General features: G+C 42.9%; 1 protein-coding gene across 3 annotated transcripts in view; it reads left to right on the top strand.

Annotated features, from left to right (window-relative positions):
* Nucleotides 1-14695, top strand: part of MTARC2 (mitochondrial amidoxime reducing component 2) — a 32377-nt gene extending 17682 nt beyond the window's left edge. Inside the window, exons 5-8 of one of the 3 annotated variants that reach the window (XM_028104780.1) lie at nucleotides 3718-3779; nucleotides 3870-3941; nucleotides 5301-5431; nucleotides 13831-14695. In XM_028104780.1, coding sequence (XP_027960581.1) covers nucleotides 3718-3779; nucleotides 3870-3941; nucleotides 5301-5427 — 261 coding nt within the window. In that variant the 3' untranslated portion in view covers nucleotides 5428-5431; nucleotides 13831-14695. Of the gene's footprint in view, nucleotides 1-3717; nucleotides 3780-3869; nucleotides 3942-5300; nucleotides 6025-10298; nucleotides 12312-13830 lie in introns of those variants that run through there. The other 2 variants (XM_028104781.2, XM_028104779.1) reach the window with 2 other exon arrangements.
* Nucleotides 14696-19351: the final 4656 nt, after the last annotated feature.

Here is a 19351-nt window from a genome sequence, read left to right as displayed (position 1 = left end):
ACATAGCTGTACGTACAGGTTGTTTTTTTTATATAAACAGACTTATTCTCCATATAGTGTGTATATATATGTGTGTGTGTGTTTTCTTCACTCAGCAACATCTTGAACATTATTCAGTTGATAAGGAAAGACTCACATCCTCCTTTCTGCTGCCCAAACAGTAATCACTCTCCAAATGGGCCACATATAGTTAGCCAGCCCATAGTTCATGGCTTCCCAAGCCCACGGTAATCATGTGGCCTCCTTGATACCAAGGATTTCTAAGCAACAAACTTGTTTATTTACTTATTCATCCCCTCAGTTTATCCCAACATGGCTTAAATAATCATTGAATGTGTGACATAATCTATTAAACTTAGGAGTAGCAATTAGAGAATCCAGAGCAGGGTACGGGGAGGCACGGATCTTGGGACTGAGGTTCAGGCCGTCGAAGGACTCCAAGGATGGCAGGAGACCCTGGCCCAAGGTGCAGGTGCCCAGAAGCTCTGTAGCTGTTGGTAGGGTAGGACTGCTGATCCAGTCTGTGTTCTTCAGGATAATTCCTTTGATAGCCCATGGCAACAGCAGAGAGCTCCTGGTTTTTGTCTTCTGTCTTACGCTCAGATGTCTTCTTGTCCATCTGTGGTGCATGGGCATTCAGGAGCGTACCTTGGCCTCCCTTCTCACCTGGTGCTCTCCCACCATGTTTGTGTATATATTATTATATGTATATAATATGTATAATATGAAATATATGTATGCACACATATACAACATATATAGAATATATATACAAAGATGGAATATATTCTATTCTCTCTCTTTAAATATATGTGTACAGACTATATGTGTGTGGTGTGTGTGTGTGTGTGTGTGTGTGTGTGTGTGTGTGTGTGTGTGTGTGTATACAGAGAGAGAGGGAAAGGGAGGGGGAGAGAGAGACTTGAGAGGGTAGAATCTCCTGTCATACATTTAATTTATTGCTTGGCAGGTGCCTGTCTGGACTCTAGTGAAGGTCTCAAAGAAGCAAACACCCTCATCTGCACTATTCTGTGTGCTCCACAATAATTGCCCCAGACTCTTAATTAATTAATTAGTTAATTATTTTTTCCAGACCCTTAATTTATGTCTTTCTTTGGATGCTACTTGTCATGGGAAACCATGTAATCTTAATGTAGTGTTTGCCAACGTAAATGGCAAATTCATAGTAATTTCTTAGGGTGATTCCACGGAGCTGAGCCCATTGTGTACCGTGATCCCTCCTTTCTCACTGCCTTTCTTTCTTCCTTTCCTTTCTTCTTGCCCCTCAAAAACTCCCTGGCTTTACCCCTTCACCGTAAATAAATGTCTTAGGGGCCTGGATTTTGCCAGACTGCAGAGAGGTTGCTCGGCATCAGGGGGAGCAGTCAGCTCTTCTAGCTGTTTTCTGTGTTTAGGGAAGGCACTGGAACCTTGCGTGTGTCTGGTGGAACCTAATGGAAAATTGAATTTCATGCATTTTTAATTAAAATGAACTTTTAATAACTTAAGGTATTTTATTATCTTCCTCTAATAACTGAATTAATAATTACATTTAAACTTAATTCGCGTAGTGTTTTTTACTGCAAATAACGCTCTGCGCCAAAATGCCAACTGTGATCAGATTAGGGTGAGTGACGTTATTATATAAAGTGATTAATACTTTTGGAGGTTGTTAGAGCTGCAGTTTGGGGAGCTTCAGACAGTTTCTATGAATGCAGACAATTTGTTACTCTAAACGGTACTCCCGTTCCCTGAGAGCGGAAGAGCAGATTACCTCTGTTTTATTGAGCTAGGACACCTAATCGAACTTTTCAGACTTTCCTGCTTCATGCCACAGTCACAAGGCAGAGTTTCCGCAGATCTGTGGCTTTGAAATGTGAAATTCATGATCATTTGTGCAGACATTGAAAGGCAGGTAGTTGGAGAGCTCTGGGGCGCGGATGGGCTCGCATTCCTGTGTCCGCAGCGCCCTCGTGTGGCAAAATGCATCCAGCCTTTGCCGCCGCCCCCAGGCCAAGGCTGCACGGGACCCATCACTTCCCCCTGCGGGATCCCTATTACTGGTCACGCTCGGGGGAGGTCCCATTCCGCCGGCTGAGCCACCTGCTCTGGTTGTGCTGCATATTTTTGCCGTTTGCACAGGGCTTGTAGTAAGTCCTGACTGGGATATAGAAATTTCGTTTGTTACATGGGGGTCCTTGACTTTTACAGGGGCAACACAGTCCGTCCAACAACCGGTTTGGAACACAGATTTTATTTCCACACAGCAGCGGTTTCATAAATGGTTGTTGGGAACCCAGCGCGTCCACAGAGACCTTTACCGCGGTTGTGCTCCTGTTCCGTAGGAGATTTGTGAGCTGGGAAGACCCAGTTAGGGACCGGAGTATCTTTCCTGTGTTGGCTAAATCACCCCTGTAGGCCCTGGGGGCTTCGTGTACCCCTGGGAGAGAAGCAGGTCATCAGAGGTGGAAGGAAAAACATTATGTGTTAGCTCCCCCCCCCCCCCCCCCCCCGGTCCCCCGCTCTGTCTGGCCTCTCCTGTCCCTGGGGGTGGGGGGGGTCAATAGATGGCTCATTTCCTCGCTTGCGGACTGACTTCTCACCAAATCGCTTAGACCCGCTCCAAACCTCATTTGGGTTGAGATCAGGAAACAATTTTTCAAGGGACACTTTTATTGCACCTGATTATAGGTACTGTTGTCGGTTTCTGAAGCCTGGAGTGAGGACCCTCCCCCACTACCTCTCACTTCTCCCCCTGAGGCCTGGATGGGGGTTGTCCTGGGAAATGCAGATCCCACAGAGGGCTTCCCTATTAGCAAGAGAGTCCTATAACATACCCTCCCTCCTTATATATGTGTGTGCATGTCTGTGTGCGTAGGTGTATGAATATGTATATCTAGGCCTATGTAATGTAATCTATATAATCTCCATATATGTGTGTATGTTTATATATATGTGTGTGTAGACAGATAAATAGAGACAGAGATAGATTTAAAAGCTGGGTGGTTAGAAGTCCTGCCTTCAGAATCTGAAGTTTTCAAACCTGCTATGACCCTGAGAAAATTTTGTAACCTCTCCAGGTCTTGGTTTCTTTGTGCAAAACAGGGATCGTCATAGTACCTTCTAAAGAGTTGTGAGGATTTATTGAAGCCCCAAGGTGGATGTTGGCAGTGCCCACCGTTTGAGGGTGGGAACCCAAAGCACGGCCAGGAGCTGTGGAATGCCAGCCCCCCCCCGCCCCCCCGCCAGGGCAGGCTACCAGTCGTGGCGGTGGGAGTGTTGAATGTGTGAATCTCCTACCTGACTTCCTGTGGGTGATGTCCCATTCATCAAAGAACTATCAGATTTTAACTTGGCTTCCATTGTAGCTTAGGTATAAGAACAAAGTGGGCTTGTCTTGCAAGCTATACATTTTTCATTATATATCAGTAAATTGGCCTTGTAGTTAGTGTATGATTCGTACGGCAAACTGCCCGGCGGAGAAGGTCTGTTCTTGCTTTGCTGACAGAGTCGGGTTTCTGAGACAGTGAGTCAAGAGGTGGATGGATCCTGGACTCACCCATATGCCGTCTCCCTTTGTGTCCCTTTGGGAGATACTTCTTGGGGTCTGGCTGTCCTTTCTTCTGCTAGCCTCATTGTTAGGACCAGCTAAAGAGTAACCTGCTTTCAAGACTAATGAAGCCTTGATTCAAAAGATAACTTTTCCTTTCCTCCTAGGATACTTGGGATGAACTCCGAATTGGCAACGTAGAAATGAAAAAGGTTTTGTCTTGCCCCAGGTAAGGATTCTCTCAGAGTCAACCTCTGAGGGGTGGTGGTGTGTTCCTTGGCCCCTAACCACCACCTAATCATTGGTTCTTGAATGGCAGGTGCATTTTGACCACTGTAGACCCAGATACTGGAGTGATAGACAGGAAGGAGCCACTGGAAACCCTGAAGAGGTAAACAGCAATGTGTCCACTGTGTTTTTAATACTATCCCCATCCCAGAGCTACCTGTGGGGGTAGGTGCCCCGTCCGAGCACCTTTCACTCTGCCTTCTGGTTGGCGTGTGTCTGGGGGTAAGTTGCTTCCTCTTTTTTTAAGGATGGATCTTCGAGTGCTTTTGACAGATTTTTCATTGTCTAATACTGTGTTTTGAAGTTTTCAGATCTCTCACATCAATTTTTAATAACATTCATGTGTGTATGTCCAAATTAAGACCTCAAATACTGTAATTATTATTGCACCTCAGATTTCTTTATTAGACTCAACATCAAGGATTATGAGACTAATTGAAGTTGCATAATGAAATATTAGAAAAATGGAAATGTAGCCAGTTGTCAAGAGTTTATTTGTTTGGGAGCTTCCTTTGGGCCCAGGTGTTTTGTTTTGTTGCTAGCTGACTTTAGTTATCCATAGAGAATGTGTTTTTAAAACTAAGTCAACATTTTTGGGAGATATATTCTATTTTATTTTCTTTTTCTCTGTTTTGCTATTTGTTTCCAATCCTTTTGAGTTTTAGAGAAGAGGTTATTTTTTGATAACCTTCGGATATGCAAATATGTTTTGTTTTTTGATTTTTGAGATGCAGTGAAGTTAATTTTTTTCTCTTTAGACAGGCCTTTTGAAAAACATTAACTTCATCAGTAGTTCAGCCCCATGCCAGCTGCATCTCTGTCTTCATTTTTGTTCATCAAGAGCCTCAGCTTTGGGCTTGTAAACCGGGGGGAGGGGGGAAGCGTATTACTTACATGGTTTGGACAGAGGGTTTGGAGGGGCGCCTGGGTGGTTTAATGGGTGAAGCATATGACTCGATTTCAGCTCAGGTCATGATCTCAGCATCCTGGGATTGAGTCCTGCATAGGCTCTGCGCTCAGCCTGTCTCTCAGATAAATAAATTAATTGATTAAAAAAAAAGAACTTGGTGAGTTCAGGCAGTTCCATTTTGAGATTGTATGAGCATTTGTTTCAGGGAGTTGTGAAGTTAGAGGTATACATGCAAACATATACCACTTACTATTTTTTTTAACATACCACTTATTTTTGTTATTTTTTAAGTTTTTATTTATTTTTATTTTTTGAGTAACACAGTTTTTTCAAACTGAAGCCATGGAAAATTGTTCAGACTCTCAGGATGCTCCTAGAAAAACCAGGATTATGTATAGTTTGCCTACTTGCGCACAGATTTCTCTGTCCACGTTGTAGAAGAGGCTTGCTATTTATGATAGGTCATCTGAGAATGAAAACTTGAATTCTCTTGAGAGCCCTTAAGTTCTTATTTCCCGTTTGTGCCTGATGATGAATTTTTGCTTCTTTCAGCTACCGCCTGTGTGATCCTTCCGAGAAGGCAGTATACAAGTCGTCCCCACTTTTTGGGATCTATTATTCAGTGGAGAAAATTGGCAGCCTGAAAGTTGGTGACCCGGTGTATCGGCTGGTTCAGTGACGTGGTACGGTGAAGGGCAGGCTTTGCTGCTGGAATGCATTGCTTCAAGGCCACTGCCACGTTTTCTTGCTTTGAGATGTTTTTATGTTTTGCTGCTTTAACTCCTGGGAGAATGAGCGGTTTGTGTTCTGCTCTTTGGAGTTGGAAAATGCCTTTTATTTTTCTTTCCTCCACAATCTGATTTATTTCACCTAGGCTTCTCTCCCACTTCCCATTCAGTTATAAAAGGCATCTGATGCAGGAGCCCCAGCAAAAGACAGGTAGATGTTCTCAGTTCATTAAGAAATAAGGAAATGAAGGTGAGCAGGTCTCAAGAGTTCTACATTGATTTTTTCTGTCTCTGATAGAAAAGTGAGGGGAAATGTTTAAATTATTCAAAATCAACTTGAGAAAAACATTAAATACTTTTTATAAAATTTATTTTTAAAATATGATTTAAAGTTTAAGAAATATTAGTGTATCAAGGTGCCAGGATTCTGAATCATAAGGTAGAAAATAATGCTCTCACCTTGATTTCATCAGCCCAGAGACAACCCTGACGCCTGTAGCATAATGCCCAACCCCCAAATTATAGAAATAAAATCATTTGGAAGACTTCGAAGTGAGGTTTATTAAACAACTCTTTTCATAAAATCTATAACCCCAGTTCTGAAAGTCACCTCATGTCTGTAACTCTTGACCATTGTTCTTTCTGATCCTGGGCTGACCTTCTCACCTTCCCGCTTGATCAGCCTTGAGGACAACATGGGATACTGGTCCAGACTGTCTAGATCCAGCATCAGATAGACTTGGGTTCATGATCCTAGCAGCTCCTTTTCCTAACTTGGTTGAATTATTTAACCTCTGAGCCTTACTACCCTTATCTGCAAAGTGTTGGAATACGGGGGTACTCAACCAAACAATCATCACAGTTATTTTGAGGATTAATTTATATAAAGTTGCAGCATTGCAACAGAAATGTGAGGTGTCCCTATTGGGTGGGGGTGGGAACCATGGGCAGTGAAAGAATTCACCCAGGGCGGAGCAAAGGAGGGAGTTTATTGAATACACCGCAGGGGAGCTGTACGGCAGGACAGAAAAGAGACAGTCAGCTAGGAGGCGGTGGTGAGGGACTATAGTAGTTATAGGGCAGGGTGAGGAGGTATGGAGACATCGGGAATTTTACCATTTTTGGTAATATTAGCAACTGTGCCTGGTTGTAAGTAGCCCATTGGTTAGGTAGGGCCTGTGGGTTAATGAGCCTGCCTGCATTCAGTTTTCTTGTCACTGGGGCCCTTTTGTCGTACTCAAGCTTCCATAGCTCAAGCCTGCTGCCAAAGAACAGCCTGTACAAGGAACACAGAAAATGCTCAATAAATATTAGCCATGATTTTTATTGTTGTCATTGTAGAGGGGCTCCTAGGAAAACTACGCGGAAGCCAGCAAAGGGTAAACAGTTCTTACGAGAATAAGCTCTTGTTAATCTCTGGCTATAGTGCCCAGTTGAGAGAGAAAACTAAAAGTTCACGTTGTCCCTTCCTTTCCAAATCCAAACGCATTGTTTATGGATCTTTTCTCTCCCAGAGGAGCTATTACCTCTCTGCTTGTCTCGTTTTGCGTAACTGGGCTTGGCTTTCTGCCTGTTTGGGACTTGCAGGTTGTTGGTTCTTTCTTTTGTCTGTCTTTGGGAGTGACTCCAGCTTTGGGGAACTTAATAGCCTCTGCACCCTCTTTGAGGACCTGTCATGCCCAAGTGGAGGTTATTCAGTACTGTCAAAAACCTTTAAAATCTGGCGCGCCTGGGTGGCTCAGTTGGTTGAGCGTCCGACTGTTGATTTTGGCTCAGGTCATGATCTCAGGGTCCTGGGAAAGGGCTCTGCGGTGAGCGCAGAGTCGGCTTGAGATTCTCTCTCCCTCTGCTTCTCCACACACCCCCCAGCCCCCTCATGCTTTCTCTCTCTAAAATAAAATAAATAAAATCTTAAAAAAAATATTTAAAATTTGAACTATATACGAGGAGGGAAAGAAGCAAATTGAGGCTAATGTAGTTGGATGGGTGGATCAACCCATAATGTCATATAAGTTACAATCCAAATTCCTTAAAGAATTAAGAACAACTGTCCTTATCTGACAGATCTTTTGCAAAATAAAAGTCAGCTCTAGAGGCAATTAAAAATTCATCCCGGGCGCCTGGGTGGCTCAGTTGGTTGAGCGACTGCCTTCGGCTCAGGTCATGATCCTGGAGTCCCGGGATCGAGTCCCGCATCGGGCTCCCTGCTCGGCAGGGAGTCTGCTTCTCCCTCTGACCCTCTCCCCTCTCGTGCTCTCTATCTCATTCTCTCTCTCAAATAAATAAGTAAAATCTTTAAAAAAAAAAAATTCATCCCGCTCCTTTTCCAATCCCCAAACTTCCCTTATCTGTCTCAAAAGGCTTGGAAAATTATTTGCCTTAGGGAAATAAAAGTCCTTCTTGGAAGAACTTCCATTCCTTCTGTGTCCCTTAGTTATACATCTTATCATGTCTTTGAAATTTAAATACAGCTCACAATCAGATATCTGAGACTAAGGGAGAAGAAGAAAAAGGAAGAGTCCTTTTTGAAAATATGAACTACTTGTAAGGGCACTTGTGCCTGAGCTCCAGCAAGCCTCCTTAATTCCAGAGACAGAATATTACTCAGTAATATTGTAAGGTTTTTATATCTGTGTGTTTATGTGTTTGTTATAAATGTGAGGCATTTTTTTACCTCTGGATGGTATTGCTAAAAGTAATTTGTGAAAGAGCTCTATTTTATTTAATTTATTATGATGATGATGTTATGTTAATCACCATACATTACATCATTAGTTTTGGATGTAGTGTTCCATGATTCATCGTTTGCGCATAACACCCAGTGCTCCACGCAGAACGTGCCCTCTTTCATACGCATCACCAGGCTAACCCATCCCCCCACGCCCCTCCCTTCTAGAACCCTCAGTTTGTTTCTCAGAGTCCATCGTATCTCGTGGCTCATCTCCCCCTCCGATTTCCCCCCCTTCATTCTTCCCCTCCTGCTATCTTCTTCTTCTTCTTTTTTTTTTTAACATATAATGTATTATTTGTTTCAGAGGTAGAGATCTGTGATTCAGCAGTCTTACACAATTCACAGCTAAAGAGCTCTATTTAGTTGGTTGGAAGACAAGCATTTGTAAAGCTTGGACATTCTAGAACTCTGAAAAAGATAGAAACTAACCGAAATGTTTTCCAGCTTCATGAGATCTGAGAAAATGTTTGGTATTAAAGCTAATTTAAGTTTGTTGGTTTAGGGTGCCCTGGTGGCTCAGTGGGTTAAGCGCCTGCATTCTGCTCAGGTCATGATCGTGGGGTTCTGGGATTGAGCCCCATATCGGGCTCCCTGCTCAGTGGGGAGTTTGGTTCTCTCTCTGCATCTGCACTTCCTCCCTGCTTGTGCTCTCTCTTTTGCTTGCTCTCTCAAGTAATAAATAAAATCTTAAAAAAAAATAAAGTCATAGAAGGTTTGTAGAAAAGGAATCCTTGAAAAGGAATTTTAATATGTAGTCAAGCTGGCTAAGATTAAGATGAATAGATTTTAAAATAAGGTTTTTTTTAAAAAAGACTTTATTTATTTGAGAGTAAGAGCTAGAGAGAGAGAGCACAAGCAGGGAGGGGAGGGAGAAGCAGGCTCCCCTCTGAGCAGGGAGCCCTATGCAGGGCTTGATTCCCAGACCCCGGGATCATGATCTGAGCCAAAGGCAGACACTCAACTGACCGAGCCACCCAGGTGCCCCTAAAAATAAGTTTTAATATCAAAAGTAAGCTGGTGCAAAATTAGAATTTGGGCTTTTGGTCTGCTTAAAAGTCTTTTTGACCTGGAACATTCCAAAAGATATGCTCAACTCGTTAGGCTTATTTGATATATCAAATTACATGAGAAGCATTGTCAAATAAGAGGTAATACTAAGGGCGCCTGGTTGGCTCAGTCGTTAACCATCTGCCTTTGGCTCAGGTCATGATCCCAGGGGCCTGGGATGGAGCCCCGTGTCAGGCTCCCTGCTCAGCGGGAGGCCTGCTTCTCCCTCTCCCACTCCCCCTGCTTGTGTTCCCTCTCCCACTGTGTCTCTCTCTGTCAAATAAATAAATAAAATCTTTAAAAAAAAAGAAAAAAAGAGGTAATACTAAACCTTCTTCATGTTGCATTGTAAAATTGTGGCAAGTGGATTAAGTCCATTGTTCTTCTGAGGAAACAAAAAAGGAAGGCTGCCCGTTGCCAGGCTTTTGCCATACGGATGTCCTTACAATGTGACCACAGTCTGCTCCTGACTTACAAAAATTCAGGTGGGCAAACAACGCCTGTAAATGAACAGTCGGGGTTATAGGAACCCCAAGAAGGCTACTTGGTTCTCCCTGGCTCCCTGGCAAACCCCATTTTTCAGGTTTTGCATTCTTTCACCCACCACAGTACATTTAAGATATCTCACTCAAGTTATGAACAGACATCAGTGGAGAGACATTTATAAAATTGCAGAACAATCTACCAGGGATGCCTGACCTGTTAGGTCCATAATCCTGAAACAAAATGAAACAAAATAAAACTGTTTTTATTCCCAGAGGCCTCAGACCTCCCTCTCTCTAGACCCTTCGAACGCCTGCACCTGGACTTCATTCAACGGCCAGTTAGTAGGGGTTATCAATATGTTCTTGTTCTTGTTTGCATATTTTCTGGATGGGCTGAAGCCTTTCCCTACTGCAAAGCTGAGGTCCCCATAGTAGCAAAGAAACTGTTAAAAAGTGTGTTTCCCACTTGGGGTCTACTTCCCATGATTTCCAGGGATCGAAGCGCCATGTCACTAGACAGATTATAGGAGCCTTAACAATAACCTTGCAACATTTTTAGAATTCCAGCAGCATAGAGTGAAGCAACCTTCGGATCGTCATGAGGTTGAAGAAGCTTCCCAGATCCCCGTTCAAAGGATCCTGACAGTCGTACTTTAGAGCCTGGTGACTAGGTATTCTGGAAGCGTCATCAGTGAAAGACAGCCCTTCTAGCTCCATTAAAAAGAGACCTTTCCTGGTGCACCTGACCGCTGACACTGCTGCAAATCTAGAAGGTGTTAAGTCCTGGGTACACATCACAAAGCAGAAGAAGGCTCTATGTGACACCTGGTCCTATTCAGACCCTGAAGACCTAGAAATTAAATTGAGGAGGAAGAGAAATCGCTGACATTGCAGTAGACTGCGTCCACCCAAGACCAAGATCAAGACTTCATATTTGAACATAAAACCCTTCTTTTCCTTTCCTTTAGTCTGGCCTTAGCTTGGAAAGATAACACACTCGTTCTGTCTCACAGGCCATTGCTAAGGCTACATTTACATTGTTGAGTTAAAAGGGACCTACCAGTGGGGTTTCATAGTTCAGGATTCACTCCTTTTGACAGGCCCCTGTTTCCCTAGTTAGGATTAAATGTAAATGAGGCTAATTTTCGGGGTGCCTGGGTGGCTCAGTTAAGCATCTGACTCTTGATTTCAGCTCAGGTCATGATCTCAGGGTTGTAAGATTGAGCCCTGCATCCAGCTCCTCATTGAGGGTGGAGCTTGCTTAAGATTCTCTCCCTCTTCCTCTGCACCCCCCCCCCACCCCGGTTCGCACACTCATGTGAGCACACTTTCTCTCAAAAAAAATGGGGCTGATTTCTTAATTCTTAAAATTATTACAGAATCTGCTGCTAAAGCAATGCTGCCCAACGAAGATCCTTAGACTCTGCCAAAGTAGTTTTGATAATAATAGGACAGCTCTTGATTATCTTTGAACTGAGCAAGGACGTGTCTGTGCTGTGGCCAACACCACTTGCTGTACCTGGATTGACACTTCTGGGGAAACTAAAACTCATTTACCTGAGATCACTGAGCAAGCCACTTGGCTTAAAGGATGACCCCTTCAGTGGGGTCTGTGATCTGATTTTGATTGGTTTGGGTCTTGGGCACCAAGGCTTCAAAGTGAACTCTAAATATCGGGGATTATCCTGCTTATGTGATTATAATCTTCCTGGTACATTGTATCCTCTCAAAACCTTTTTCTTTTTCTTCTTCTTTAGATTTTTATTTGAGAGAGAGAGAGTGTGTGCACGAGTGTGGGGAGAGGGAGAGGGAGAAGCAGACTCCCCACGGAGCAGGGAGCCTGATGCGGGGCTCCGTCCCTGGGACCCCGGGCATCATGACTGAGCCAAAGGCAGACGCTTAACTGACTGAGCCACCCAGGTGCCCCTGTATCCTTTCAAAAACTTTGACTGTCTGATCACAACCACTAACCACCAAGCACATGATCTCCTTAAGCCTACAATGGCAGAAAAGGAACAGAGAACAACAGACTTAAGGAACGCAGACCTTGTCGTAACCCGTGAATTTCACAGAGATAAAGCAAAAACACCATGAACGGTGAATGCCACACAGAGGATCAACAGAAGCTTCAAGCACCACAGAACCAAGCTGAGCGTGACGCTGATGGCTTAAATTTTGAGCACAACTCTCAGTTCAGCTGAGAGTCTGATCAAAAGGGGGTAATGTTAACCAGAAAACCACAGCCCTAAAATGGCCTAAGTTAAGGCTTCGAGTGAGTAAACCAAGACTTAAAACCTAACCTGACTGCAGTTTCGATTCCCCAGGGATGTAAGCTTTAACCAGGCAACATGGAACTTCTTGGTCAAAACTAGGAAATTGACTGGTAGACCATTCTCCAGAGGAGGGCAACCTTGCCTAAACAGTGCATTCCTTGCCAATCAAGTCCGTTCTTTTTATGTCTTTTCTCTGCCTTTAAAACCTTTTGTTCAGCTCAGTGGAGCTCCCCTCTCCTTGCTAGATGGGATGCTGGGTGATTCATGAATCATTTAATAAAGTCAATTAGATCTTTCAATTTACTCAGTTAAATTTTGCTCTTTTAACACATGTGTGGTGGGATGGACTGGAGCTGGGAGGGGACGTGAAAAGCCAGTCAGGGGTGACAACATGTATCTTAAGCAAGGTGCAAACGGTGGGCATGGCGAGGGACGTGGCAGTGCCCAGATCGTGCACCCGGCCGAGATGCTGTTGGCCGCTGGGCCCTGAGCAGTCCCCCACACAAACCCAGGGCGCTTGTCCTGCTGCCCGCGCCCTAGAAGCATGGAGAAAGTTCCTCTCTGGTGGGCGTTGCTGCTGGGCTTTAAAAATCACGGTAATATTACTCATCTACTTGGTGAGCCTGGTCTGGTTTCTGCGTCCTGGATTCTTTATATGGCAGGTTGGTTAAAGCTGTGCAAAGGTAGCAGTTAATATTTGCATGGGGTTACCTATTCATTTAAAATTCAATTATGTAAAAGTTCATCTGTTCCATTGTAGATGCAGCACATGTTCCTCATGGTGAATTTAGAAAATACCGGCCACGTTGGGGAAAGCAATCACCCATTGTCACTGTTTAAAAATTTTATTCTGGTTGGTTTTTTGTTTGCTTAATGTAGCCATAGTCTGTATGATATAGATAACATATACATATATATAATCATATATACTATATACAGATATATGTTGTATATCATATGATATATATACAGATATATATCTGTGTATCATATGGTAAATATATGCAGAAGTATGTATCACATATACTTTCATAGACCTCCAGTCTTTGCAAAGGTCTTCTTTTTTTTTTAATTTTTTTATTGTTATGTTAATCACCATATATTACATCATTATGCAAAGGTCATTTCTGATGGCTTCATAACATTACATGTAGAAATATACACCGTGTTCTAAACAACATTTTATAGTATTTGACACTTGGAACATATCCAATTTTGTTGCAAATAATAATACAGTGTATATCTTCGTGTGCAGAATCATTTTATTATTTTTTTAAAAGATTTTATTTATTCATTTGAGAGAGAGAGAGAGTGCACAAGAAGGGGATGGAGCAGAGGGACAGGAACAAGCCGACTCCCTGCCAAGCGGGGAGCATTTTGCGGGGTTCGATCCCCGGACCCCGAGATCACAACCCCAGCTGAAGTTAGACGTTTAACCAGCTGAGCCACCCAGGCGCCCCCAGGGCCATTTTACAATTGAGTGTTCTTCTGAAACTAGATTGCTAAAGTGGAGTTATTGACTCGCAGGATACAGGCATATATTACGGCATCCTGGCCAGTGGCCTTCAAAAGCGCTCCTCCCCTGTGCACCCCCTTGTGCCGCGTGGGGGAGATCCTGGCTCTGGGCTCTTGCCCAGACCTGGGTGGGCCTCTCAGTCTTAACAGGCTGCCTTTTCCCATGGAGGTAATTTGGCACAGGACATAGTTTATGTTTCCTGCATTTTAACCTCATCGAGGGACTGTTTTGTGAGTGTTTGAGCTATTTATGGCCTGTAGGAGAAATAACCAAATAATCAGAAGTCCTTGTCATTTATTCAGTTTCCAGAGTCCGGGAGGCTTTCTTTAGGATTTTTCCCACAGCAGCAACACCACCACCTCAGCGCATCCTTGCTAACCAGCCTGTGGCCATCTTCACCCTGGGAATGAATCTCCATTTTTAACTTTTTGAAGTTATGCATGCTCCGGGGTTAATGCAGGAAAAGCATTAGAGGCGATTCAGAAATAAGATAAATAGATTTTAGGTATTGAGGACTTTTGAAATAAATAAAACCGTCTATGAAATTGTTTTGAATGTTACTATAGCAGTTACACTTCTCAATCCCTGATGTTAATATTGACGCGTAAAGAAAGCTTAAAGAATGAGTTAAAAAGCTACAAAACTTTTTCTAAGTGTTGACATTTTATTACCTATCCTTCGTCTTTTGGGAGGAATAGGAAATGAGATCACTGTTTTCTGATGTGCCTTTTACATGTTAACACAAATTCCTGTTCTTGGTCTTTACATGGCTGTTGAATCCTGTCAACTTTGTGCTCATGGGTTTTGGAATCAGGTTGTACGTGAGTATGGAAGTTATTTTATAGATCTTGTTTTTATATTCGATTAAGCCTCCATGAAGCCATATGGAAGTAATCTGTGTGTAACTGCCAGATACATCGCCTGGAATTCCAAGTATGATGAAGAAAAGATGGGATTTTAAAAAGATTGGAATTTTGAGAGCCGGAGGGAGGAGGAGGAAAGCATGAGCACATTTTTTTTAGGCGCAAATAATTTTTTTTGTAACGAAGAGAAATGAACTATTTTGGTATGACTAAACAAATCCTCGCTGAAGAAATATGTGGATGAATTAACCCCCTTATAATTTTGTGTTTTTTTTAATATTAATAAATGTAAATCTCAGTTGTACTTTTTCTTTGGTATTTATGAGTCTGCTTCAGGGCTTCTCTCATTTTATATTAGAACTTCGGTCGGTATTCATTTTTCTTTACTCTTTTCTAGTAACCTAGCAGAGGGTTTCCCTCCAGAGATAGGAGTGGACTCCGCAAACATTACCTCCCGTGGTGGGTGGGCGATGGGGGGCATCAGGAACTACACAGATGGCCCACTGAGGCAGGATGACCCAGTGACTGTGAGGAGATTGTCAAAGGAGACTTTAAAGTCAGCCATTGAAATAGAGAAGCAGATTTTTTCCTTTTAAAATTTCTGAAGACATGGGGGCTCCCGGGTGGCTCAGTTGTTAAGCATCTGCCTTCGGCTCAGGTCATGGTCCCAGGGTCCGGGGATCAAGCCCCGCATCGGGCTCCCTGCTCCGTGGGAAGCCTGCTTCTCCCTCTCCCACTCCCCTGCTTGTGTTCCCTCTCTCACTGTGTCTCTCTTTGTCAAATAAATAAAATCTTAAAAATAAAATAAAGTAAAATAAAATAAAATTTCTGAAGACAGCAGCACCCGGCTGGCTCAGTCAGCAGAGCATGCGACTCTTGATCTCGGGATCTCGAGTTCAAGTCCCACGTTGGGTGTTGAGATGACTTGAATAAATAAAAACTAAACTAAACTAAATTTCTGAAGAGAAATTAGAGGAGATGAACAGAAATACACAAAATGGAGTGCCCATGAGCTGGCTTTCTGTGGAGAACATGGAGAATATGGAGCTCGAGTCCTGTGTCCTGCTGAGGTTTGTGCTCTCTGCTCTATTCCAGTGGCTCACATCACCATCCATCAACATTTCTCTGTGGAAAGCTAGATTTACCCAAGCCCCTTCTCCCTCCAGCTCATTCCTGGAAGAGGCGGTCATTGATGCACCATAACAGTGGAAGTAACTTTGACCCCTGTACTCTGAACACAGTTCCTGGCTTTCACAGGAGTAGGGCAGGGAAAGGGGGACCTGGGGTTGAACAAGCACATAGAACAGATACAATCCAGATAGACCTAAATATCTATGGTGAAGAACAATGTTCAAAGACAGATCTTCCCTGAGCACTAAAGGGCCCCGATGTGTGTTGCCAGCTGGTGAAAAAGGATTTGCTCTGCTTCGGAGACTTTCCCTTTACTGATTTAAGACATTCTCCATTTGTGTGGACAGTTCTGGTGGGGTCTTGAATTGCACTGTTCTAGGCTGTCTCTCTCCTTGACCAAACTAGTTAGGCTCCTCTGAAGCCTCTTCTCCACCAGGCCGCAACCTTGACTCTGGCCTTGCCAGGCCTGCCTAGCTCAGTTTAGCAAGAATCCGGCTAAATCAGTTTGAGAGTGCCCTCACCCTGGCTATCTGATCACTCATATTATAGAATTCACTTCCTCATCTCTCCCTTCGATGTGTAAGACCTTGGCCTCCCTTCAGCAAGAATCCTGTTAAGTCAGTTTAACAAGAGTCCTCCTACCCTTGATGTTTTCCCCGAAGTAATTTGCCATCCACTAACCCTGTCTCTCTGCATCTTGGCTACAAATCCCCACTTATCTTTGCTGTGTTCAGAATTGAGCCCTATCGTAATATCTCTATTGCAATTGTCTTATTTTTTTATTGACCTATAACATTGTATTCATTTAAGGTATATAATGGAATGATTTGGTGTATGTGTATATTATGAAATGGTCACAATAAGTCTAGTTAATGTCCATTACTTTACACAGTTGTAATTTTTTTCTTGGGATGAGAACTTTTAAGATGAAGTCTCTTAGCAACTTTTAAATTCACAACACAGCATTGTTTTGATTTTTTAAGATTTTATTTATTTATTTGCCAGAGAGAGAGAGAGAGAGAGTGCACAAGCAGGGGGAACGGCAGGCAGAGGGAGAAGCAGGCTCCCCACCAAGCAAAGAGCCCAATGCGGGACTCAATCCCAGAACCCTGGGATCATGACCTGAGCTGAAGGCAGAGGCTTAACTGACTGAGCCCCCCAGGCGCCCCACAAACACAGCATTGTTAACTATAATCAACATGCTGTACATTATATCCCCAGAACCTATTTCTCTTACAACCAGAAATTTGGGTCTTTTGACCACCTTCATTTATTTTGCCCACCGCCTAACCCCCACCCTTGGCAACCACCAGTCTTGTCTCTCTATCTATGAGTTGTTTTTATTTTTGTTTTTGTTTTAGATTCCACATATAAATGAGATCATATGGTATTTGTCTTTCTCTATCTGATTTATTTCACTTAGCATAATGCCTTCAAGGTCTATCCACTTTGTCCCGAAGGGCAGGATTTCATTTTTTTTAAATAAGACTGAAATAATATTCCATTATAGGTATATACCACATTTCCTTTATCTGTTCATCTGTCCAGTGGACACTTAGGTTGTTTCCATGTCTTGGCTATTAGAAATAATGCTGCAATGAACATGGGGGTGCATAAATCTTTTCAAGTGAGTGTTTTCTCTTTCTTTGGATAAATACCCAGAAGTGGAATTGCTGGATCCTATGACAGTTCTGTTTTTAAATTTTTTTTTTTAAGATTTTATTTATTTATTTGACAGAGACAGTGAGAGAGGGAACACAAGCAGGGGGAGTGGGAAAGGGAGAAGCAGGCTTCCCGCCGAGCGGGGAGCCCGATACGGGGCTCGATCCCAGGACCCTGAGATCATGACCTGAGCCGAAGGCAGTCGCCTAACCAACTGAGCCACCCAGGCACCCTGTTTTTAAATTTTTGAGGAAACTTCATACTGTTTTCCATTAGTGGCTGCACCAATTTATATTTCCACCAACAGTGCACAAGGATTCCCTTTTCTGCACATCCCCCCCAGCACTTGTTATCTCTTCTTGATAATAGCCATTCTAACACATGTAAGGTGGTAGCTCATTGTGGTTTTGATCTGCATTTCCCTGATGGTGAGTGATGGTGAGCACCTTTTCACCTACCTCTTGTCTTCTGTGGAAAAATGTCGGCTTAGTTCTGCTGTTCATTTTTATTTTTATTGTTATTTATTTTTTGAGATTTTATTTATTTGTCAGAGAGAGCACGCCCAAGCGGGGGCGGGGGGGGGGTGCAGCAGGCAGAGAGAGAAGCAGGATCCTCTCCAAGCAAGGAGCCTGATGTGGGACTTGATCCCAGGACCCTGGGATCATGACCTGAGCCGAAGGCAGACGCTTAACTGACTGAGCCACCCAGGTGCCCTGAGCTGACTTTTTTGTATGGTATAAGATAGTGGTCCAGTTTCATTCTTTTGCATGTAACAGTTTGGCCCCTGCCATTTATTGAAGAGACCATCATTTCCCCTTTGTATATTCTTGGCTCCTTTGTCATAAATTAATTGACCATATATGCATATATATAAATTTCTGTTCCATTGATCCACATGTCTGTTTTTATGCTGATACTATATTGTTTTGGTCACTATAGCTTTTGTCATATAGTTTGAAAACAGGAAATATGATGCCTTCAGCTTTCTTTTTTCTCAAGATTACTTTGGCTATTCAGGGTCTTTTGTGGTTCCATACAAATTTTAGGATTTTTTTTAAAAAAATATTTTATTTGTTTATTTGACAGAAAGACAGCATGCACAGCGGGGGCGCAGGAGAGGGAGAAGCAGGCTCCCCACTGAGCAGGGAGCCCGACAAACGGCCCGATCCCAGGACCCTGGGATCGTGACCCCAGCTGAAGGCAGACACCTAACCCACTGAGCCACCCAGGCGCCCCTCTTTTTTTTTGTTTTTAAGATTTTGTTTTTAAGTGATCTCCACACCCAATATGGGCTTGAACTCACAACCCCAAGATCGAGAGTCACTCATTCCACCGACTGAGCCGGCCAGTCACCCTAAGATTGTTTTTTTTTTTTTTCCTATTTCTTTGAAAAATGCCATTGGAATTTTGATAGAAATTTTATTGACTCTGTAGCTTGCTTTGTGTTTTATGGATATTTTAACAAACTTAATTCTTCCAACCCATGAGCACTGAACAATTTTGCTTTTATTTATGTCTTCTTTAATTCCTTTGATTAATATTTTATGATTTTCAGTGTACTGATCCTTCACCTCCGTGGTTAAACTTATTCCTAGATATTTTATTCTTTTTGATATAAATGGTATTACTTTTCTTAATTTCTCTTTCTGATGGCTTGTTGTTATATATAGAAATGCAACCGATTTTTGTATATTGTTTTTTACTGAATTCAGCTATTCTAATAGTTTTTGGTGGTGTCTTTTAGGTTTTCTATATATAGGATCATGTTATCTGCAACACAGATTTCCATCTTCCTTCCTGATTTGGATGGCTTTTATTTTCTTTCCTAATTGCTCTGCTAGGACTTCCAGTACTCTGTTGAATAAAGTGAGAAGAGTGGACATCCTTGTCTTGTTCCTGGTCTTAGATCAGCAATAGTCTCAAAAGAAGTCTTCCTTAGGTTTTAACAAGTGTCAGAATAATTTTTTCTTTAACAGTCTGGCACATCAAACAGGACCCTAAGACTCTTAAACCACCCTGATCCTGATGGCTGACCTTGTTGTTTGAAACATGACCTGATTTGAAAGTGCCTGCAGCATTGGTGGACATTCCCTTCTGCCCTGAGAAAACCTCAGGATCTTGGGCCAGTACGAACCTTCCAAACTACGACCCCTGGGAACGCTGCCAG

Source organism: Eumetopias jubatus, unplaced genomic scaffold (genome assembly GCF_037043125.1).
Source record: "Eumetopias jubatus isolate StellerSeaLion01/CBP00866 unplaced genomic scaffold, mEumJub1_p1.0 scaffold_12, whole genome shotgun sequence".
In the NCBI taxonomy this organism is placed as follows: domain Eukaryota; kingdom Metazoa; phylum Chordata; class Mammalia; order Carnivora; family Otariidae; genus Eumetopias; species Eumetopias jubatus.
This window is presented reverse-complemented; position numbering and strand designations above follow the sequence as displayed.